General features: G+C 33.6%; 5 protein-coding genes across 6 annotated transcripts; 3 read left to right on the forward strand and 2 right to left on the reverse strand.

Annotated features, from left to right (window-relative positions):
* Window positions 1-526: 526 nt before the first annotated feature.
* LOC18027734 (late embryogenesis abundant protein M17) lies at window positions 527-1,534 on the forward strand. The gene is made up of 2 exons (XM_006411329.2): window positions 527-683; window positions 791-1,534. The coding sequence occupies exons 1-2, from the start codon at window positions 593-595 to the stop codon at window positions 1,369-1,371; spliced, it is 672 nt and encodes a 223-aa protein (XP_006411392.1). The 5' UTR covers window positions 527-592; the 3' UTR covers window positions 1,372-1,534.
* A 3,556-nt stretch (window positions 1,535-5,090) lies between these two features.
* LOC18027735 (late embryogenesis abundant protein M17) lies at window positions 5,091-6,032 on the forward strand. The gene is made up of 2 exons (XM_006411330.2): window positions 5,091-5,262; window positions 5,373-6,032. The coding sequence occupies exons 1-2, from the start codon at window positions 5,172-5,174 to the stop codon at window positions 5,867-5,869; spliced, it is 588 nt and encodes a 195-aa protein (XP_006411393.1). The 5' UTR covers window positions 5,091-5,171; the 3' UTR covers window positions 5,870-6,032.
* Window positions 6,033-6,834: 802 nt separating this feature from the next.
* Window positions 6,835-9,330, reverse strand: LOC18027736 (protein STRICTOSIDINE SYNTHASE-LIKE 2). The gene is made up of 3 exons (XM_006411331.2): window positions 9,006-9,330; window positions 7,703-7,969; window positions 6,835-7,469 (listed from the first exon to the last, which is right to left on the reverse strand). Exons 1-3 carry the CDS (start codon window positions 9,278-9,280, stop codon window positions 6,884-6,886), a joined length of 1,128 nt encoding a protein of 375 aa, XP_006411394.1. The 5' UTR covers window positions 9,281-9,330; the 3' UTR covers window positions 6,835-6,883.
* A 1,765-nt stretch (window positions 9,331-11,095) lies between these two features.
* Window positions 11,096-13,361, reverse strand: LOC18027737 (protein STRICTOSIDINE SYNTHASE-LIKE 1). Its single transcript, XM_024148086.1, has 3 exons — window positions 13,016-13,361; window positions 12,345-12,599; window positions 11,096-11,823 (listed from the first exon to the last, which is right to left on the reverse strand). The coding sequence occupies exons 1-3, from the start codon at window positions 13,297-13,299 to the stop codon at window positions 11,253-11,255; spliced, it is 1,110 nt and encodes a 369-aa protein (XP_024003854.1). The 5' UTR covers window positions 13,300-13,361; the 3' UTR covers window positions 11,096-11,252.
* A 6,462-nt stretch (window positions 13,362-19,823) lies between these two features.
* Window positions 19,824-21,553, forward strand: LOC18027738 (two-component response regulator ARR8). 2 transcript variants are annotated; one of them, XM_006411333.2, is made up of 5 exons: window positions 19,824-20,100; window positions 20,194-20,303; window positions 20,412-20,489; window positions 20,740-20,810; window positions 21,000-21,553. In XM_006411333.2, exons 1-5 carry the CDS (start codon window positions 19,998-20,000, stop codon window positions 21,322-21,324), a joined length of 687 nt encoding a protein of 228 aa, XP_006411396.1. In that variant the 5' UTR covers window positions 19,824-19,997; the 3' UTR covers window positions 21,325-21,553. The 2 variants fall into 2 exon arrangements, with proteins under 2 accessions (XP_006411396.1, XP_024003671.1); XM_024147903.1 differs by having other exon boundaries at window positions 20,028-20,100; window positions 20,440-20,489; window positions 21,000-21,550.
* Window positions 21,554-21,783: the final 230 nt, after the last annotated feature.

Genomic DNA, 21,783 nt, shown 5'->3' on the forward strand with positions numbered 1-21,783 from the left:
TTTTGAGAAAAGAAAAAAAAAGTTTGTGAGAAAGAGAAAGTTTTCATAGCATGTCGATAATTAATTAATAACACTAAGTGGCTCAATATACTTACAAAAACAACAATATATTTATTTTCAATTTTTTTTGAAGAGGCTAGAGCAACGGTGAATTTGTTCACAAAATCACAAGTTGATGGGAATACAAAACAGAATTGGTAGAGCCACCATAGCTAAAACTATAAACAATAGCATCGAAGCTTCTTATAATCTTTCTTGATCAGTTTCTGGGATTCTTCTCGATCACATCTATTATCAGTTTAGATAGTTTTTCTAATATGATGATAAGCCGAGACGGAATATTTGATCAATCAGAACGAATGTGGTTATTGAGTATCTTCTTACATTTATATAATTGTAAAAATTGTTTTCACACATAAATACGCCATTATCTTCCCTCACTCGACGTCTCGACATAATTGACCGTTGTCTTGTCCCTATGCTTTGCCGCTCAACTATAAATACACGAGGTGTGATTATACACTGCACTACAAAAACATCTTCTCTCACAACAAAACCACATAAGCTAAGTTTTGTGTAACGAAATCAAAACATGGGAAGCCTCAAGTCTCTCGCTCTCTTGGCTTTGCTATTTACCTTCTCTTTCGCTGTTTTTGCCGACACATCCAATGATGCTACACATGGTATATAACTCTATCTTTTGATTTTCTCTTTTTATACTTTCATATAACTGACGATCGAATGTTTAATACATGGCCTGACGTAAGTAACACATAAATGACACGTGCAGCTAAGAATGACGTGAATCCAAGTGAAGCAACCGATGCCATAGAGCCACAACAACGTGGTCGTGGCGGTTGTAGGTACGGATGTTGCGGATCCTACGCTTTTGGGAGGTGCAGCGCTTGCTGCAGCCTTAGTCAGGCCCAGGCCCAGGCCGAGGCCGTGGAAGCTGCAGAGGCCATTGAGACCGAGGCTGTTGATGCCAACGCTGTGGAGCCTCAGCAACGCGGCCGTGGTGGTTGTAGGTACGGATGTTGTGGTAGCTACGCTTTTGGACGGTGCAGTGCTTGTTGCAGCCTTAGTCAGGCCCAGGCCGAGGCCGAGGCCGAAGAGACCGTGGAAGCTGTTGAGCCCCAGAAAAGGTTGGGTGGTGGTTGTAGGTACGGATGTTGCGGACCCTGGCGTTATGGACGGTGCATCTACTGTTGCAGAAGTCCTCAAGCCGAGGCTGAAGTTGTTGAGCCCCAGCGAGTCCGTAGTTGTAGGTACGGTTGCTGCGGAAGCTACGCTTTTGGACAGTGCAGTGCTTGTTGTTCCAAGAAGATGGCTACAGAGGAAGAGAAGAAGAAGGATGAAGCTAAACCATAAATTGGCGTGGAACACAAACTCTCTGTTTGTATGCATGGAATGCATGTGGTTCATTGCTATTTCGTACGTATGTTAAAATAAAAGATATAATGGTGCCTAATAAGGACTCAATAAATAAAAAAAGTGGTAGGTTCAATTTACAATATGTTTTTGTTGTGTACTGTTTTTTTCTCTTGAAGATTAGTAATAACAACTGTTTTACTATTTAAATCATGGACTGAAGTAAAATTTAAATAATTTTAATTATTAAAAAGAATCTAGATCTATAAAACCATAAGTTCATATAATATGGTATCATATAAATTTATTATGCCAAAAATAATGAATGCTAACAATATTTATGTTTTGTTTATATAGAAAAACTAAAAATATTTATCTTCTTAAAGAAACAATAATAACCTTTTTCCTTATTAATCTCCAAAGTTCCATTGTTCTAGATCCACAAAACTCCAAATTTCCCCATTCTTCTTAATTAGTCGTCTTCAAAATTTCCGTTTTGAAAAAAAAAATAAATAAAGAACTCAGTTTTTATTTTAACTAAACTAACCATGTGTACATATGAATTAGATATATATGCGTGGGTATGGTCAAAAAGGGGGCTGAATTATCAAGAGATAAGCAGGTAAAGAACAAAGCCAAGACAACAAGAAACTCCGAGCGTGCCATGTTTTTTTTTAGGCTAGATTACGCGAGCTCAATTTGGTTTCAGTGATTAGTCTTATAAGTATTTAGAAGAAAAGAGGTTATGGTGTGAAGGATGTGTGAGCTTAAAAGCATGTATTTATAGTAAAGATGGCGACAAGAGACTCTCGATACCGTAAATGTCACGCAAACTATTATTACAAAATTTAGAAAATTAATTTTGAGATAGGCCATATATAATTTAATCAAGAATTTTCCATGAAATCTAATATAAATTGAGATACTACATATCATATCAGATCATATTATCTACTAAAGACATTAAATAAGGAGATTGCGATGGATCAAAACGGTCCGGTTTGATTCGGTTCGTATTGAGTCTAAACCTAAATTGATTCTGATTATCAAGGTCCGATCATGCTTGGATAGTTTCATATGTTAAAATGAAAGATTAATGGTGCCTGATAAGGTATCTAGCTCAATAAAAAAAGTGGTAGTTTCATATATAATATGTATTATGTTGTGTAGTGTTTTTCTCTTGAAGATTAATAATAAACTGTTTTACTATTTAAATCATGCACTAAGTAATATTTAAATTATAAATTTATGAAAAGCATCGAGCTCCACAACACCATAGGTTCATATAATATGGCATCATTATGCCAAAAATAATGAATGCTAACAATATTTATGTTTTGTTTATATAGAAAAACTAAAATATTTATGTTCTTACGGAAACAATAATAAGTTTTTTCCTTCTCCTAATCTCCAAATAAAACAGTAGTAAGTTTTATTCATCTACTGTATCAGCAATCATTTTTTTTGTTTTTACATCAACTCCATTAACATTTTTTTGAATAGTTTCTACAAGAAATAACAGTGTTCTTGTTATTTTACACGAGTCAAAAGGGATAGCATGCTATTTTTTCCAGGCCAGAAAGCCAATTACTATGTAACGGCCCAGATATGGTTGAGTTCAACTCGATCGTAACCTAAACGTTTCCATTTTCGGTCTACGTAAGAGACTGAAAATCTCACGGTGACTCTGATCCAGTCTGGATCATTGAGTATCTAATGTAGTAATTTAGTAACGCTTCTAGTGGAATATGGTTTGTCTCGTGATTAGACAACGGATTGGTTTGGTTTGGTTTGACAAATGCTGAATTTTATTTTCATCTAAAGAGTTGAATTGGACTTCGATCGGGCGAGTCCCGTCGGTTCTTTTTGTGTTTTGGTTTTGATAAACAGAACTTTCCGAGTTCGAACTAATTTACAAGTGAAACATCGGATATTCTTACCCCTAAATGAATTATTATACTTTTCAAAACAAAACAAAAAGAATTATTTGACCACGCGACACCATAAATTGATTCTTATAATTATAATTCCTTTTCTAACTTCCCTTTTCTTCATTTATTAGCAATTCTAATGATTTGACTAATTAATGCGACAAAAAAATGATTTGGCAAAAAAGAGGAAGAGTTCGAATTTGGAGCTTTTGGTATGTATTGAAGACATTATCCTTTCGAACGCTGGGTTTTCAAGTGGAAGAGTTGGATTTGTGTCAACTACTTCGACACGTGTAAGCACCACAGGTCATGAAGAGAGCATGGCATTTACACATGGAACAACATAGAAGAGTTTAGCTGTCGCACCTTTTGATGCATGTAATGCAATGGCTTTCAACGTTCAACTTTTACCATGGGTTTTTGGGCAGAAGTGAAAACGGCTACTTGTCAAATATATAGTTTTATTCTGTACTGTTAATTCGATTCAGCTACGACAGTTTTTTACTCGGATATTTTATTATCGATTGGATTAACTCATTAACCTTTATCTTCGTTTGGCAAGCTAATGCAACTGTGGGTGAGCTGATTCTGTTGTAATCTTGAAAATCATGATCATTCTGTTGCATTATTTTTTACTTCTTTTTGTTGTCCAATGTAACATGTATAGGGGTTAAGCTTCTGTAAAACCCAAAGTTCCATTTTATATAATAATTACAAGTTAGCACACACAAAAAGCAATAAACAGAGCTTTTTGTTGATTATCTTGTTTTGAATGGGTATTTCTGTATTTTATTTATAATATAAATGAATAGATTTTAGTGTTATAAGTAGAACATATCTTGTATCTGCTAGTTGACAAGAAAATATTTGTTTTTTTCTGTTGTTGGAAATTATCCGTTGACATTGTGATATACTGATATATATTTGTTCACTGGTGTCTACTGTTTACTGACCGGAAGATAGATGATATTTATGTTTTGCACATAGTTTTGTTTTTTTCTGTATCAACATCATGTCCGTGACACTATTTTATATGTACACAAAACCATAATTAGTATAAAATCGTATTGTACAGTCTCTTAAATCTTGATTCTCTTTCGGAAGTCAAAAAAAATCAGTGCTTCTATAAAGCTGTATTCTTAGTTAATATTAAGTTGTAAGAACAGTAAAATTTCCATATCATGTCGGTAAAATTTATTCGCAAAAGAATAATACTAACAATAAGTGGTGACTAAAATCTGATCTAACAATAAGTGATGACTAAAATCCGATCTAACAATAAGTGATGACTAAAATCTGATTTATAAAAGTATCTGCAAGCCACAGTGTTTTGTTTTCAAAATCACAAGTCGATGGAAAATACAAAAAAAAAAAAAAATTGTTAGAGCCATCATAAGTCATAACTAAAACTTAGACAGCATCGTCAAGGTCTTTTTTTTGGGGGGGGGGGGGTTAAAAGCATCAAAGCTTCTTATAAGCTTTTTTCTTGATCACGTACTACGATTCTTGTCGATCATTTCTATAACCAATTTACCATAGTTTAGATAATATGATGATTACGTCTGCCGAGATGAAATATCAATCATCGGGATCAATCAGAAGCAATATATGGTTATTGACTTTTTTTTCCTTACAATTTTTATAAACCATAAAAAATTTCTGTTTAAAATATGCCATTATATTTACTCACTCGACATAGTTGACTGGTCTCTTGTCGCCATTTTTTGCGGTCCAACTATAAATAGATGTGCAGTGGTAATACATTTTTCACTACCAAAAGCATCTTCTCTCACAACAAACAGAACAAGTTTAAGTGTTTGGTGTAACGATATCCAAAAATTTAAGAGTTTGGTGTAACGAAGTCAAAACATGGGAAGCCTCAAGTCTCTCGCTCTGTTGGCTTTGCTCTTTTCCCTCTCTCTCGTTGTTTTTGCCGACACATCCAACGATGCCACACATGGTATACAACTCTATATATATATAGATTCCCTCTTTTATACTTTCAGATAACTGATGATCGACTGTTTAATTCATGGCCTGAAGTAAATAACATATGAATCACACTTGCAGCTAGGGATGAAGTGAAGCCAAGTGAAGCAACCGATGCCATAGAGCCTCAGACAAGGTGGGGTGGTGGTGGACCTGGTGGTGGACTTGGTGGTTGTAGGTTCGGATGTTGCGGTCTCTGGTATCGTGGACGGTGCAACTACTGTTGCCGAAGTCCTCAAGCCGAGACTGAGGAAGCCGTGGAAGCTGAAGCTGTTGAGCCTCAGGGAAGGTGGGGTGGTGGACCTGGTGGTTGTAGGTTCGGATGTTGTGGGTGGCGTTATGGACGGTGCGCCTACTGTTGCCGAAGTCCTGAAGCCGAGACCGACGAGGCTGTGGAAGCTGTTGAGCCTCAGAGAAGGTGGCGTGGTGGTTGTAGGTTCGGATGTTGCGGATGGCGTGGGAGACGGTGCGCCTACTGTTGCCGAATTCCTCAAGCTGAAACCGACGAGGCCGTGGAAGCTGTTGAGTCTCAGCAAAGTTCTGAGGAAGTGGAGAAAAAGGAAGAAGCTAAGCCATGATTTGGTGTGTAAGCAAACTCTATGTTTGTACGCTTGCAATGTATGGTTTATTACTATTACGTACATATGTTAAAAAAAAAAAAAAAGTGGTGCCTAATAAGGTCCCTAGCTCAATAAAAAAAAATCGTAGGGACATAATATATGTATTTTGTTATGTAGTGTTTTTCTCGTAAAGAAATAAGAACAACTGTTTTAATATCAAATCGTGGATTATAATACTCTCTTTTTTCCTTCTGGATACGTACATCATCTCAATTATAATATATTCATTACAATTATAAGAATGAGAAAGCATTAAATAAGAAAGCATGTCAATAAACAACGTAGGTTCTATTTGGGACTGATCCCAGAAAATTTATAACATTTAATATGGGGCACATGCCCCATAACTTAGATTGTGGATCCCCTCCTGGTTCATATATATAATAAGAATCATAGTCACATAGACTTAGCATCCTAAGAGTACCTCCAATGGGAAGTTTAGGATAAAGCTCTTGACAATAAATTAAAGAAAAAAAATAAAAGTAAAAGAGAGATTTATAGAAACGGTTCTTCAAGTTCTAACCTCATTTTAGAAAAGATCTACAGCTGTCTAACTTATTATTAGTCTATATTTTTAACAGAAATAAAAATTAAATTAAAAATTTAAATTATATTAAAATAATAATATTTGAGTTTTAATAACCTCTTTCTGAGATACTACTGATGAGGTGGTCTAAGAATTATGATATATAAAAAAACTGTTAATATTCATTTACAATAATAATTGTGAAAAGGCATGTAGCTAGGTCAATAAAATCATAGGTTCTTTTTTTTTGTTAAAGAAAAAAAAAACCATAGGTTCATATATATATATATATATATGACAACTGGTATCATGTAGACTTGTAACAATAAAATTACGAATAAACAACAACTGTTGATTGTAAAATCTCGAACTAGAATACTTAATTTAATGATGTATGAATAATGTAATTTATAATGATTAGAAAAGCATATTTGCATTAATCAATTTTAGATTTCATACATGCCAGCGAAAGGAGTATTCACCGATCCAACCCATAGAGTTCCGTCTCTCTCTTCCAATTCACTTATAGACATCCACTTATGTCCATTTTTACCCTCAAAGATTTCCGATATTAGGCCACTACCCTCGCTCAACCTCACGGCCATGCCATTCCCTTTGTATTTGGCCCAATACGAATGGATCTTCATCCAGTCCACCGGTAGGCCCAAAGCGGCGCGTCCTAGCCACGCGTTAGACATAGCGAACTTTGTCAGCTTTGTGTGTTTCGTATTCACGCCTACCCAGAATCCGCCACGTGGACTCCTCTTTATGTTGTCGGGAAACCCTGGGAGCCGCTCCGCAAAAATCTCGTAGTTTTCGGGAGATTTAGTCGACGACGTATCGTTGAGCCAGTAACGTAGGATCCGAGACGTGGCAGTCTCGGCCACGAGAAGGTAATCACCGTTTTGGCTCAGAACGACGCCGTTTGCGAACGCTAGGTTACTTAAAAGAGTGGTCACTTGTTTTGTGTTTGGGTCGTACTTCATTAGTCTACCGGTTCTGTCCCCACTCATCATCACCCCTATATAATTCCTGAAAAAAAAAAATTTAAATCAACAATTTACGCTCTTATACCATATAGTTTTTAAATAATATTTTCAGTTATAATTTTATTTTTCATTTCAAAATATATAACAATACAATATTTACGGTATATGCATTTGTATGTGTATTCCATATATTTGCATGTGTATGTGTATCTTTTTTTTTTAAAATTGTTTTCAGAGCATGCTTTTTACATAATTTCAAACTTCGCAAAATCATACCTCCGTTGGTAAACCGAACTACTATCGGTAAAGTAGACAAATCCGGTCCGTGGATCTATGTCTAATCCGTTGGTAAACCTAAGGGGCTCATCCAGCTGATGTGTTAACATCTGGTTGGCTAAACCACCTTCTGGGCCAACTTTAAGAAGGCCCATATAAGCATCAGCTATATAAAGATCACCAGTGGATTTTTCAAAAGCCAGGCCCAATGGTCGTCCGCACACGTGTTCCGTTTGTTGGTGCTCGTGCGGGCCCTCACAACCTTCTCTGCATTTAATTAAAACATAAATTTCCGTTGCAGTGTTTTATTTTTCTTGGAACACCTCCATTGAAGTGTAACATTTTTTTTTTTTTAAACCCATCATTTGATAACTATTTTTTTTTTGGCTATTATTAGTGGTATACTAAATAGAAGCATAACAAGCATTTAAATAATAAGCATAATAAGCTGATTTAAATGAGTACTTGTTCTTCCATCCGTTTAGTGGTATAATAAATAGAAGCATAATAAGTATTGCTGTATATTTTTATTTATATTGTAATCTTTGTAAAATGTAGCATCAAATAACATTTTCTAATAGCAAACCTGGACCACCATAGTCAAGTAGTCAACAACACATTTCCTATATTTTGTAACCGAAGGGTTCGTTTACTCACATTATTCCTAGTAAATAAAAACAGTGCAGCAATTTCTACATTGTCACTCATTCTTTAGCTGTCATCTTTTATTTGAAATTTTATTTTTTGAAAAACTGCAACATTTCACAACACGCGCGTGAGAAAGAGCATGGAGAAAATATTCAAGGAAATCAAAGAAGCAATTAAGCTGCATAGCCAAATATGCATATATAATGCGCATGCAATAGAGTTTTAGAATCCCCCTCAAAATGGGAATTTCACATGCATGCCCAAATGAACCAATTGTGTGATTCAGAAAGTTAATTTTACATTTTAAAACAACAAGTTGACCACGTGAAACAAAAGATTAAAAAGTTGACGTACATATGCAGAAACAAAACAAGTACTTTTTTTCTTTGTCAAGTACCGTTCTTAGTCAGACAGGAATTCATAGCTAATCGTATTAATTTGAGATGTGAATTAAATCAAAAGGTTTAACTTATAATCAATGTTGGAGTTTCAAAGGATGTAATTTCATTATTCTGATAATTAAATCGATAATTTCGATGGGACAGAGGAGTTGGTGGATATAGTTGAAGGAGTTAAAACCACACAAAACAAAAAACGAGGAAACAAAAAATCCCAATAAAAGTAAAAAAAAAAAAAAACAGAGATTATCGCGTACCTTGTTGGGGTGGTGACGGCGAAATCGATCCAACGGCTCTCATTAGCTATCCACTTAACAATTCGACCGTCAGATAAACCGGTGTAAGGACCTTCGCCGGAGAAATCAAATACGAAACTCTCCGGTCCCGAAGCTCCGGTGGTCGGAATCAGACGGAATTCAGGCAAATGAACAGTCAACACTGATTCTCCATGTTTTGGTCTCTCGCCGGAAAATTTGGTGAGGGTAAAGAGAAAGGCAACAGAAAATGCCACCACCAAGAAGAGTTTCATCATTTTCCGATTTTTTTCTTGCCCTCTATTTTTGTGTATCTGGTAAGAGTTATTATGGTTTATATAGAAGGTGTCAGAAAATAATAAATTGTTTTCTTATACATGTCGAAGTCGTGTCAAACAAATTAAAAACGTAATATTTTAGCTTAGAATTTAATTTTTATTGTATTCTTAGGGATTTGTGGATTCAGAATTCCGTTTGTTTAGTTTTCTTTTGTCATCATCCATTTGTTGATTTATATGTTTATTTTTATGTTCAAACACTTCCTTCTTACTAGCTTTATTATGAAAGATATGTTTCCTTCTTACTACCTAGACAGTCATGATACCATTCACCTACCTATTGACAAGATAGAAGTTTTTGCCGTTTGTAGAATGAGATATTAAGGAAATTAAACAATGCCTCAATACGTGTAATAATTGGATTATTCAATTTTTATCTCTCTATAACTAAAACAATAAAACGAAATAACACTAAAACAGGTTAATTACGTTTTTGAAGTCAAGATTTGTGAGCCATATTACATGTAGATAGTATGATTGCTTACCAGCGTCGGAAACTGAGGGGTCACATTTAGTTCATTGTATTCACGTTTTAGCTAGGGCTATTTTCTATACTCTGACTCTCTATATATTTTCTTCCCATCAAAATCTGCAGATTTGTTGTCTATTTAGTTGGATAATTTTTACAAGTCTGGGTAACGTGTACATGTTATTCAACCAAAAAAAAAACTATATACGGAAAGATTATATTTTCCTTACACAGAACAAACTTTGAATTAGAAAAAGACGTAATGAGATCATTACCTTCCTACCCACATTTTATTTTTGTAACAAATAATAATTTATCTTAGGTTTATATGTTTATAAATGAAATTAACAGAAATTTTATATAGCCAAAAAAAAAGACAAAGGAAGTTTGGAGAGAGTGAAGTGACAGGAGAAGGGGCAGTGGGCAGAAGAAGCAACGGCATGAGCCCCACTCGGCAACCTATTACTTGTGTTGCCTTCTGATTTCTGACCTTTTTTTTTTTGGTCATCAAACCCATCCAAAACAAACAAATATTCCAAAAATATCAGAGCCAATTAAAAACGAAATTATTCAATAGAGAATATGTCAACTCCTCATGTTCACAAATATATCCCACCTTAATCCTGTCTATTAGGGTTAGTATGGACTGCACACGGCCGGTCTATAGCCTCACATTTTTTTTCTCAAATTTCTTGTTATCGTTTTGATTTAAAAATAAGTAAAAATAATAATAGATACTTTTATATAGAGGTATTATCTTGGTCTTTAAGTAATACAAATATTAGAAACCAAAAAAAAAACAAAAGAGCTCTTGGCCTGCCAAAATATATACTCACATAAGTATATTTATAATAAGCTGAAACTGAACCGAGTCAAAAATTATATCATAAATCGATTCCGATTCGGTTTAAACATAAAAATTCGATTTTAGCTTCATTCAGGCTGGAAGTCGATGGCGACCTGCGAAACCACCTTCCGCCTAGAACCCTTTTCTACTTTAATTTTCTTTTGGTTATATGAATTCTTCTTTTAAAATCGTCACTTTTTTCGTTCCATCTATCTCTCTTTGAGCTTGTAGATAGGATAATATACAAGTTACTAGTTTACCAAAAAAGATAATATACAAGTTACTTTTCAGTTAACATTAAAACCCAAATAAATACACGAAATATAATTAAACTGAGAAAATAGATCGTCGAATTGAAAGGAAAAGTAAACCATACAGAAACCAAGATTTACTTTAACAAAAAAAAACAAGATATCAGTAATTTATATAAGATCAAGAGTCGGGAAAAGGACTTATTTTAAATGCAAATCTAACCGGATACAGCCCATTTGATTATTATCAAATTCACACACATGAGAAAAATGATAACGTAGAAGCAAGAAAGTTACTTTAACCACGGTACTAATAAAAAGAACTGAAAAACATAATCGTATAAATCACTGACGATCGAGAACCCAAATGGATGGCAGAAACACAGACCCAAACCAGAGCTTACCATCTCTCTCTTGAACCTCACTAATGAACTTCATATTCTTTCCTTCACTATCTTCATGAATCTCCACAATCTCTCCAGTCTCGCCGCAGAGTTTCACGGCCACGGCATGAGGCTTCCCTCCTTCAAAGAGAAAAACCAACAGCTCCATCTTCAACGTCTTAATGAAAAATTTCCCAATCCACGGATGCATCAACGAAAACCTAGCAAATGGAGTTTGCTTGGAATGCAAGGCAACCCAGAAATCCCCTGTCTTGGTCCTCCTGATGTTATCTGGATAGCCAGGGAGCTTTGCAAATATGTCGCGGGTCCCGGCTTTAGGTCCTTTGACCCAATATCGATGCACAAGTTGCGTTGGGGGCTCACATACAAGAACGAACGAACCATCTTTGCTTAAGGCAAGACCATTAGGGAAATGAAGACGGTCCATTAAAACTTTAGCCTCTTTGGTCTTCATGTCGTATCGAATCGTTCTTCCCGTCTTTTCGCCACATAGAAACACGGAGAATACGTCCCTGATCCAAGCAAGAAAGTAAATTTTAATTCTTTCGAAGCAAATTTTATAAGTTTTAACTAAAAATTGGTCTATATGTTGTTTACGAGATTTTTATTTTATTTTATTAAATTAGGTTAACTTTTTCTTTTTCCTAACACAAGCTTCCAACTTAAAACTAATTAATTGACCTATAAAGTTTATTGTACATCAGAAATATCACACTTTTTTGATATGGGTTCTAAACTTCTAATAGGTCTCTCGAAATGAAAACGAGAAATGCACAGTCTTCATAGAAATATCACAACAAAAGAGATTACTTATACGACCACTTAGAATACATGAAACCGATTTTGTGGGAAACCTTTTTCGGTTCAACTTTGAGATATGAAAAAATATGTTAAAATTTGGGTTTCCAACTCAAACTCAATTTAAAATGAGTACATTGGTTGATGACCCGTATTTTATATATGGTCTATCAATTTTCAAATTTCCATATGTAGGAACTAAAAGAAAAGTAATAGACAGGTGAAGTTATAATACCCGAAGTGGTAGGTGTCGCTGCTATCGTTGAAGTAGATAACATCCTCTTCTTCGTCTATATCCATTTGGTTTGCAAACATAATTTTCTGGCCTTCGACTTCATCCAGGACTTTCTCGGCCAATCCTCCTTTAGGCCCGACCTTCATTACCCCAAAGTAACCGTCACAAAAGTACAAATCTCCCGATTTCTTGTCGAAGCTCAGTCCCAAAGGCCTCCCACACGCAGGTTCCACCTTATGGCTCGAACAGTTCCCTCTTTATATATTCGAAAATATATAGAAACTTTGTTATGTTTGTGTCTATCCCGTAATCATTTATCGAAGAAACAGTTATTCTTGTGTTTTTTTTTTTTTAACAACTTGCGTTATTAACTTATTAAGTAGTATATTCTTGTGTTTCTTTATCTTAAAAAAAACATATATTCTAGCTAGCGCTTCATCATTCTGATTTAAATTTGGATTTTTCAAATCAAGAACATAAATATACATGTGATACAGTGAAAACCCTAGCAACCTACCAGAGTTAATGTCTCGGTCCAACACATCAATTTTTTTTTTTTTTTTTTTGTAATTGTAAAATCAAGCAAATGCAAAATGCAGAATTCTTAATAATTTTTTTTTTTTTGAATGTACGTACATATATATACAACATGCAAGTATACTTAAACAAACCTGTGGGGAGATGTATGGGCGAATTCGACCCAGCCAATATCCTCACCGCGCCATTTGAGTATGCGACCGTCGGTGACTCCGACGTATGGGCCTTCCCCTCGTGGATCCCAGTCCATGCTTTCCGGTCCATCCACGGGAAGCGGGATCATTTTAGCCGTGGTTAGGACGTTTTTCGAGCCCACTATATTCTCCGGTCCAATGATGTACGGCCCGACAAAAACGACCAGGACCCCAACAACCGCCGTCACAACGGCCCACTTCAGAACTTTACGGCTGATTGGCATTGATTTTGTAGCTGCTCGTCCCTCTCTTTCGAGAAAAATCGTGTGTTAATTAGGTGTAAGTTGGAATGGCTAGCTAATTACTTACTTATATGCATATGTACTAGTTAATTATTTGGAATGTTTCATGTTTGAGAATACGTGAGAGACAAGACAAGGAATAAATAGAGAAAAGCATAAGCGTTTAAGAGAAGCGATCCCATGCTTACCACTTTTGATGACCTTTTTTTTTTATGGGTATTTTCAGAATATTACTTTTGTAATTAGTTATTTGGTCGTTAATATCTGAGAGTGGACTTGGATTTGACTAGGACTTGGATTTGAATAGGACTTGGATTTAAATAGGACTTGGATTTAAATACTTGTATTTATGTAGTACTTGGATTTAAATAGGACTTGGATTTATGTGATATGTTCGTCCAAAAAAACAAAAAAAGGACTTGAATTTAAATAAAGAATTCTGACCCCCCAAAAAAGAATATTCATTGTAATATACATTTATTATTCAACAAAAAGCTACAAAAATTGTGCTACACCTAGATCTAATAACATTATTGATTATTCTAAACCAACAAAATAAAGATATAAAAATTATGGTGTAAGATAGGAGTTCAGTATGAGCTTTATAATCAAATGGAGTTACACGACCATAATCACATAGTCTTTATTTATTGTATGTTTATTGTATGTATTATATGATGCGTAACATTTCATATTGCCTTTTTCTCGGCCTTTTGTTGTATCGGAGGGGCACTAGACATGTAACATCGCTTGTAAGGGCAATTTAAATTTCGGTTTATCATTTTGTACATGTTACCGATTAAAGGCTAATGATGAAACTATCTAGGGAACAAACAAAATACGGACCATCTAAATTTTCAACTTAATTAATTGTCAAATGAAATGAACTTTTGTTATCCCATACTTACATAAAAGAGTTAACAAATAACCATATTATCAACCGGAAGATAATCATTTGAACTATAATTTAAATCGATCACAAGCAATCGAAGTTATCCGGATATGCAAAAGTTATATATATATGTGAATATCAAGAAAGCAAAGATCTAAACTTTAGAAACTGAGAAAAAGTGTTTAATTTTGAAACTTCATTCTTCTTGATAAACATTATAGGGTTTTACATACATTGATAATTATACTACAAGAAGAAGATTCTAGATATATCATAGTTGGCACACCAGCTATCAATGACACAGCTCACAACCCTTTGTCCAAGACTGCAAACCTGTTGAAAATGTCGATTTCTATTTTATCAACCGTACCGTTTGTTTCTCTGCTTTTTCCCTTGGCCGTTATTTTGCTGTTTGCTGACTGAGACGACATGGGCTTATGTTGGGCCTGCGACACATTATCTTTTCCTTCTTAATTCCTTTTGTGTCTTGGCCCATTGTCTTCTTCTCTGCAATAGTTATCATTGAGCTAATAATATATAACTCGAGTTGTTTCTTTCCAATTTTATCGGCTATCCCCGAAGGGACAACTCGAGTTGTTTCTTATTTCTTTTGTCGACAAGTCGAGCTGTTAATATTCTCAAAGTAGATCTTAACGTACGGTCGTATCTTTTTTTAAATAATGGCTGAGGTTTGGGTTCACCGTATTAAGACCATAAGCTCATTTCTTTTATAAAATCTAGTTATTATTAATGATATCACCGTGAGCTAACGTGATTCGATACTAATTTATAAAAACGGAAACGAATATGCTAACAATAATGTGCGCTTATCGATACATACAATTTTAACATATTTTGTCAATTATAAGACCGACTGGGTACAACCACTCGTAATACACACCCATTTTTATGCTAATTGGATGATTTTAAGGAACATATTTTCCATCACGTTAGCATATTACACAATTTTACAAATAAAATAACCATATTACACAGCTTGCATGTATTTCCATGAGCAATTGAAAATTAGGATGAAATTTAATAATGCGATTTGAAATATGGTTTGTTCATGTGGATATTTTATATAGTCAAACATCCTGCGTTCCATGGATTCTGAAAAATAATTTGAATTTCGGTATAAAATTTTCAACTATAAAAGAAAAAAAAGAAGAAGTATTTGTAACAATTCTGTCAGTTCTTAGAGTTGAAAATTAATTTGTAACAACTAAACGGTCTTATATGCAATTTTGTATGTGTGGTTGCGAGTTCTTAGAGTTTGAAATGTTATTTTCTATGTGTTCTCCTTAACTTATATCGCATCCCCTTTTGTGTGAGATATAAACTGTTATTTATAGAGTTTTATTTTTGTCGAGTGTGGATATAATAAGAGAAAATAGCCAAATATATATTATATATATATGAATAAAATAAAATAAAATATATGAATCAAAAGATGGATGCCACCACCAGATACGATCCACCGTATCTTCTCTCATGTCACATGCCAACGTCTCTCTATGCGCTAATAATATTCGTGACATTGACTTTGCATTCATACCAATCTTATACACATTGATATAATTTTGAGTTGGATATAAAATAATATCAAAATTTACAAGTCAAATACTAAATACTCGCCGAATATGATTTGATAATTACCCAATATGTTTCTTTTAATCAGTCAAATCATAAAGGTGCAAATTTTTCAAAATAAAGATCGTATGTACTTAATTATATGTGTAGAACAAGTCAAATATTTACTTTTGTTTGGTTATTACATGGGTTGTACATTATGATAACAAAAAATCAGATAATGTTTTCGTCAATTAATGAGCTCAGAATAAGACTCATGACAACTCTGATAAAGACACAAAGATTCCACTAACCGGTTAATTGTATTTTTTTTTTTTGAAAAACAAATCTATTTATTATGTTTTTACTGTTGGTAAAGTAAAAAGATAGAGAAACAGAAGAAAGAAGAAATAAGAAAAAGAGACCTTCCATCAAGGGGAAAAAAAGTCCAGAAGGCAGGGGAGAAGGTGATGGTCAGAGCTCACCGTCAATCCTATTTCTAATTAACTTTTTTTCAATCAGTATATAAATATTTCATGCCATATTATGCGTACAAAAGCTTCATAAAACTTATAAATGACTACTAATCTGATGTTTTTGTACTATTATATTGCTTTTTTACTTAAGTTATGTACTTATATTGACCAAAAAAACGTTAAGAGGTTTCTTTGTTAACATGTTAAACGTAGGCTAATGTTTTTTTTTTTAGTACAAATTTAGACAGAAGTATAAACAAACCTTAACTGATTACTAGTTTACGTATATGGCAAACACATCCGTTCTTAAAACCTTTCCTATTTTTTATTGTAAATGTATATATCGTCCTATTTACATCCACTTTATATTTTCACTCACCCCACTAATTCGTAGTCTTCTTCTTCAAACTGTAGGGTCAAAATCAAATGATGAAGTTATGAATGTGTTCAAGAGGAGGAGGGGTCCTCTATCATCAAAGAGACATGGACGGTTGTGCTGAAGTTTAAAGAGACAAGATCTCGATTGAAGATCTATTCGACTATATATTTTCAGAGTTATTGAGATTCAAAGCATGTCTTCCCGACACATCGTGCATTACAGTTTAATGATCACTCCACTCCATTCATCAAATCGCTTTTTGAGTCAACGCCACGATCCTTTGACTCTTGCTTCTCAATCTCTTTGATTGCTATATTGAATGTACATATATATAGTCTTAAATTAATTTGATTTGTGTTTGGTTTCTCTTCGGTAAAAATACGAAACTAAAGACTAGAAATCGAGTGGCGAATTTCGAATATTGAGGAGTTTTTTATGATGAGTTTATGGCAGATACGAAGTAATTCCAAGCAACAACTTTTACCATTGGTCATATTAAGCTATTGAAGGCTTTTAGGTGACACGTTGGTTTCCAAACGATTTTAATTAAAAAGTGGGTATAAGTTTTTCTATCTAAGATTTTGTAGTTATCAATGATAAAGGACAGCCAAATGTAAATTGAAACTACCTTTCTGGAAAAAAAAAGGTACTATATATATGATTATTATTGTTCAATTAGTTAGAAAGATAATGTTTTGGCCATGCAATTCATATCTCAAACGTGTCACTGTGTTTGGAAAAAAATAAGTTGTCTGAATCCGTTGCAAATATTAAAACTCTGGACTAAAAAAACTAAAATGATTCCATTCATTCAAATACAGAATTAGATATTTTGTTGATGTTGACATTTGATTCAAAAACTCGTTATAAATAATTTGTGTAGTAATTATATTACATAATTAACCTTCGGTCATCAAAACGACATGTAGCTTCACACACATATACATATATATATATAGTTATGAGAAAAACGTGCAATATTATTTTTAAGAAATTAAAACTAGTACGAATCTTATGTCATAGCCAATAGCCTGTTAACAAATTAATACAATAAAAGCCAATCTTACATTGTCATTTTGTTGCGGATAACAAAAATGAAAATATAATGGGAAAATTATAAAGGAACAAAATGTTGAAAGCGAGGACAATATGGAACCCACTAGAGCAATAAGAGGGAATGGGTATTGCCTATTGGAGGGACTTTTCATGTGTGTCTACAATACTCTGGATACGTGTCGTCCAGAAAAAAAAGATGATAATGGGCATGACCATGGGAGGCAAAATCTTTGGCAGAGAATCAAGTGAACATTGCCATGTCTTTGCCACTACCACACAACCCCCCAATAGCTTGCTAGCTAAATAGTTTCCTAGTCTTTTGCCAATGAATCATTGCTAAGATCACCTCTCTAATGGCAGGATTTTAGAAAAAGCTCTTCATATTATATGTATAAAAAATAATAATAAAATATTATAAAGGCTTTTAAAATAGAAGAAAGGGTATCCAAAATCTCTTGTTTCAGAACCTCACTTTATGTATTTAAAGATTTTTCTCTTTATTTTGTACATAATTTCATTTTATATTATTGTTTTGAGAACTTTTACACTGTTTTCAATAACCCATGATTGGAGATGGTCTAAGTATACTCTTAGCCCCACCGCTAATCACATTAGGGAATTGATTTTTTGTCTAGGAAGATTACTTCTCTTATGAAATTATTACTTATGATAATAAAATTCGTTTTTACTAATCATCATATATTTTGTTTGGATTTAAATAAATCATAATTAAAAAGGCAGATGTGGTGCATATTATTTGTTTTTCTGGTTTTTAGTACGATATACCACAATATATATGTTTGATAGAATAGTTAAATTTTGATGAGAGATGACTGCTTAAATTATAATATGTTACCAATAAGATATAAAGTTTATCAATTTAATTTACTGGTCGAACATTATAACTGGGAATGATCACATTTGCATGCGTTGCGTTTATATGATGCAGATGTCAACTTATTAAGAGTGGGGGACAGTAAAAAAACGTCTCACATAAAAATTACATCCAATAAGTAAATGATACGCAATATAGCACGTCACATCGAGTTGCATGAATCGACAAAGCCCACAACGTAAAATGTAACATACAAATATAGGACGACGAATCTTTCTAATCTTTGTGGTCCGATGAAAATATGTTTACACTAATCACTCTTTCAATCAGGACCATCTCTTTCTAACAAAAAATAAAAAATAAAAACCAGGACCATCTCAAATTATTCCGAAATTTTGTGTCAAGTTTTCATCCATCAAGTACCAGTTTTTTCAGATTCTCAGTTAAACCATGCCTTTAATTAATAAACATGTTTTAATTAGGTTCAACAATGATTTGATCGGTGACATCTCAACATAATATATGAATTCCAAAAGAAAAATATTTCCATTAATAAAAAAATCGTCAAACAAAAAATGGATAAATTATTTAGTTAAACCATATCCATGCATATTTTGTTCTCTTCGATACATTTTATTTTCACACATTAAACTAAGAACGAAAACGCAATTTATTAATATTCGAACTACTATTTGACTAAACGTTAAAAAGAAATCAGATAAATTGTAAAACCCTATATATAATCATTTTGATGAACATTAATTAAGAAATGAACGGCTTGTTTAATTAATAAGTTGTAAAATATCTGGTTAGTCGTTTCATTTTTTGTTATAGTCTACTGACTTTTATCAGTATCGTTGTCGAATTTGAATGTGTATACATAAGATTTAGACAACAACTCAAAGAAAACCTCCAACACAACTATTTATATTGCCAGCCCTCTTAAACAACTATCTATGGGCGTCAAATAACAATGCATGTGGTTGTGATAGTATATAATTATCTATATTTATATATATATATATATATTAATCAAATCCCTCATCTTCTTATCTTAATCCTATAAAGTCTTTGTTGGATAAAACAAATCCTTTAAAATCTTCATATAGATTTCTTTCATTATTTTATCCATTACAAAACTTTATTTAATTTCTTTCTTTCATTGCCTTCTCGGAAAATTACTTTAATCCCTCAAAACTTGCTTAGTCCGTAACTCAAAGCTAGATCCAATTTTGTTTTTTTTTTCTTCTGGCCTGTTCCTCTCTCTATTCTCTCTCCGAGATTTGAGGTGAAAAATACAACCCTTTTTATTTCTTCTCCATATCTCCTAAGCTCATTGAAAACTCTTTCCTACATTCTCAGAAAAGAAAGAAACGGGAGGAAAACAAAACAAAAACAAAGTTGGAAACTTTGCTACTGGTTTTGTTGATTTTAGATTCAGATCTCTCAATTTTCTATTCAGTTTCCACAATGGGTGTGGTAACAGAGTCACAGTTCCATGTTTTGGCTGTTGATGATAGTCTCTTCGATCGGAAAATGATAGAGAGATTGCTTCAAAAGTCCTCATGTCAAGGTTAACAGATAAAAAGCCAAAATCTTTCAGCTGTGTTATTGGAGAATTAGAAAAAGGTTCTAAAAAGCTTTCTTCTGTTTCGTATATTTGCAGTAACTACAGTTGATTCAGGCTCTAAAGCTCTCGAATTTCTGGGTTTGAGAGAAAGTAATGATGAGAGCGAGGACCCAAATGTGCTCTCTACATCACCAGTAACTCATCAGGTTCAGTTTTTATTCATTTATTCATTCATGATTCAACTGAATTTCTTTCGAACGAATCGAATCTGCAATTGATTTTATTGAGATTTGTTTGTTTGTGGTTATGGGCAGGAAGTTGAAATAAATCTTATAATTACAGATTATTGTATGCCTGGCATGACTGGTTATGATTTGCTCAAGAGAGTTAAGGTATTTCTTCTTCTTCTTCGAGTTCTGGGTAATTTTCTCAATTGGGTTGCTGTCTTTTCCATCTCTGGGAAATTCGTTTTCCAGAAAAAGAAATAAAGGTGTTCTCTTTAGTTCTGATTGAGAATGTCAATGGAGATATCTCCTTGGAATATTTTCCCACTCGCTTAAACTTTCTTTCTTTATGTCATTGTATGTTATATGAACAATGTGTTTTCTTTTTCCCTGAGAAGAAACTTATGTGATTATGTAGGAATCAGCAGCATTTAAAAGCATACCAGTAGTAATTATGTCATCTGAGAACGTTCCTGCTAGAATCTCCAGGTATGCCTCTGTTTCATAATTAATTTTAATTTCTAGTCTTATTGATATGTGAATTGGCATTAGTATTATTTGATTCTTAGATCTGAACAACAAGTCTTAGACTTTGGACTGAAAGAAACATGAAGTAGTTTCTTGCAATGGATCTGGAATTTTAGACTAATATAATGTCCTGAATAATTGAAACAACAGATGTCTGGAAGAAGGAGCTGAAGAGTTTTTCTTGAAACCGGTAAAGCTGGCTGATGTTACCAAGTTAAAACCTCATATGATGAAAACCAAATTGAAGAAAGAGACTGAGAAACCAGGTAAAGAAGAGATCGCAGCTTTGAAACCGGAGATAGAAGAAGATTCATCGGTAATTGAAATCTTGCCTCTCCATCAAGAACTTGAATCCGAACAACACGAAGCAATGTTGAGTAGTAATAAGAGGAAAGCAATGGAAGAAGTGATTTCTACTGATCGGTCACGTCCTAAATACAGTGAAATCACAACTTCAGACCAGTTTTTTTTATAGGTTGTTTGTAGGAATGCTTCTTCTGGTAAATACAGGGTTGCCATAGAGACTGAAGAGGGGAGATATATGTAGATGATGATGGTAATTGGTTGTTACTTGTTATTGTTCACTATGGTAATTATCAGTAAATTCCCAGTTTTGTTTACTGTTTTTTTTTTCTTTTGGTATCAACACAATCTCAATCTCAAGAGTAAAACTTTTGCTGAGTTTTCTTTTGTTTCTTTTTAATTTTTGTTTGAGTTCTTGGCTTCTTTGCTTTGTTTTCCAGCAAACATGAGATATAATCTCTATGTGCTTGAATAAATATAGCGGCCGGTTACATATTTCAGCTTATTAGGCACATATGGTCTAGATAGTCTAAAACAAAAGAAATGCGTAATGTTAATTTTCTTAGTAAGAGAACATCAAATAATTTAGTTTGTAGTCATTGGTTTATGGATTTTTATATTTTTAGTAAAA

The sequence above is a fragment of the Eutrema salsugineum genome, unplaced genomic scaffold, assembly GCF_000478725.1.
Source record: "Eutrema salsugineum unplaced genomic scaffold, Eutsalg1_0 scaffold_10, whole genome shotgun sequence".
NCBI classification, from domain to species: Eukaryota; Viridiplantae; Streptophyta; class Magnoliopsida; order Brassicales; family Brassicaceae; genus Eutrema; species Eutrema salsugineum.

What these genes read in the sequence shown, in the direction of transcription:
- LOC18027734 (XM_006411329.2), top strand. Translation starts at nt 593, where the DNA reads ATGGGAAGCCTCAAGTCTCTCGCTCTCTTGGCTTTGCTATTTACCTTC. An exon ending in ATCCAATGATGCTACACATG is followed by an intron (nt 684 to 790) that starts GTATATAACTCT and finishes TGACACGTGCAG; the next exon opens with CTAAGAATGACGTGAATCCA.
- LOC18027735 (XM_006411330.2), top strand. Translation starts at nt 5,172, where the DNA reads ATGGGAAGCCTCAAGTCTCTCGCTCTGTTGGCTTTGCTCTTTTCCCTC. An exon ending in ATCCAACGATGCCACACATG is followed by an intron (nt 5,263 to 5,372) that starts GTATACAACTCT and finishes TCACACTTGCAG; the next exon opens with CTAGGGATGAAGTGAAGCCA.
- LOC18027736 (XM_006411331.2), bottom strand. Translation starts at nt 9,280, where the DNA reads ATGATGAAACTCTTCTTGGTGGTGGCATTTTCTGTTGCCTTTCTCTTT. An exon ending in GCCGTCACCACCCCAACAAG is followed by an intron (nt 7,970 to 9,005) that starts GTACGCGATAAT and finishes AATTAAATGCAG; the next exon opens with AGAAGGTTGTGAGGGCCCGC. An exon ending in AGTTCGGTTTACCAACGGAG is followed by an intron (nt 7,470 to 7,702) that starts GTATGATTTTGC and finishes TTTTTTTTTCAG; the next exon opens with GAATTATATAGGGGTGATGA.
- LOC18027737 (XM_024148086.1), bottom strand. Translation starts at nt 13,299, where the DNA reads ATGCCAATCAGCCGTAAAGTTCTGAAGTGGGCCGTTGTGACGGCGGTT. An exon ending in GCCCATACATCTCCCCACAG is followed by an intron (nt 12,600 to 13,015) that starts GTTTGTTTAAGT and finishes GAATATATAAAG; the next exon opens with AGGGAACTGTTCGAGCCATA. An exon ending in AGCGACACCTACCACTTCGG is followed by an intron (nt 11,824 to 12,344) that starts GTATTATAACTT and finishes TGCTTGGATCAG; the next exon opens with GGACGTATTCTCCGTGTTTC.
- LOC18027738 (XM_006411333.2), top strand. Translation starts at nt 19,998, where the DNA reads ATGGGTGTGGTAACAGAGTCACAGTTCCATGTTTTGGCTGTTGATGAT. An exon ending in TCAAAAGTCCTCATGTCAAG is followed by an intron (nt 20,101 to 20,193) that starts GTTAACAGATAA and finishes GTATATTTGCAG; the next exon opens with TAACTACAGTTGATTCAGGC. An exon ending in GTTCCTGCTAGAATCTCCAG is followed by an intron (nt 20,811 to 20,999) that starts GTATGCCTCTGT and finishes TTGAAACAACAG; the next exon opens with ATGTCTGGAAGAAGGAGCTG.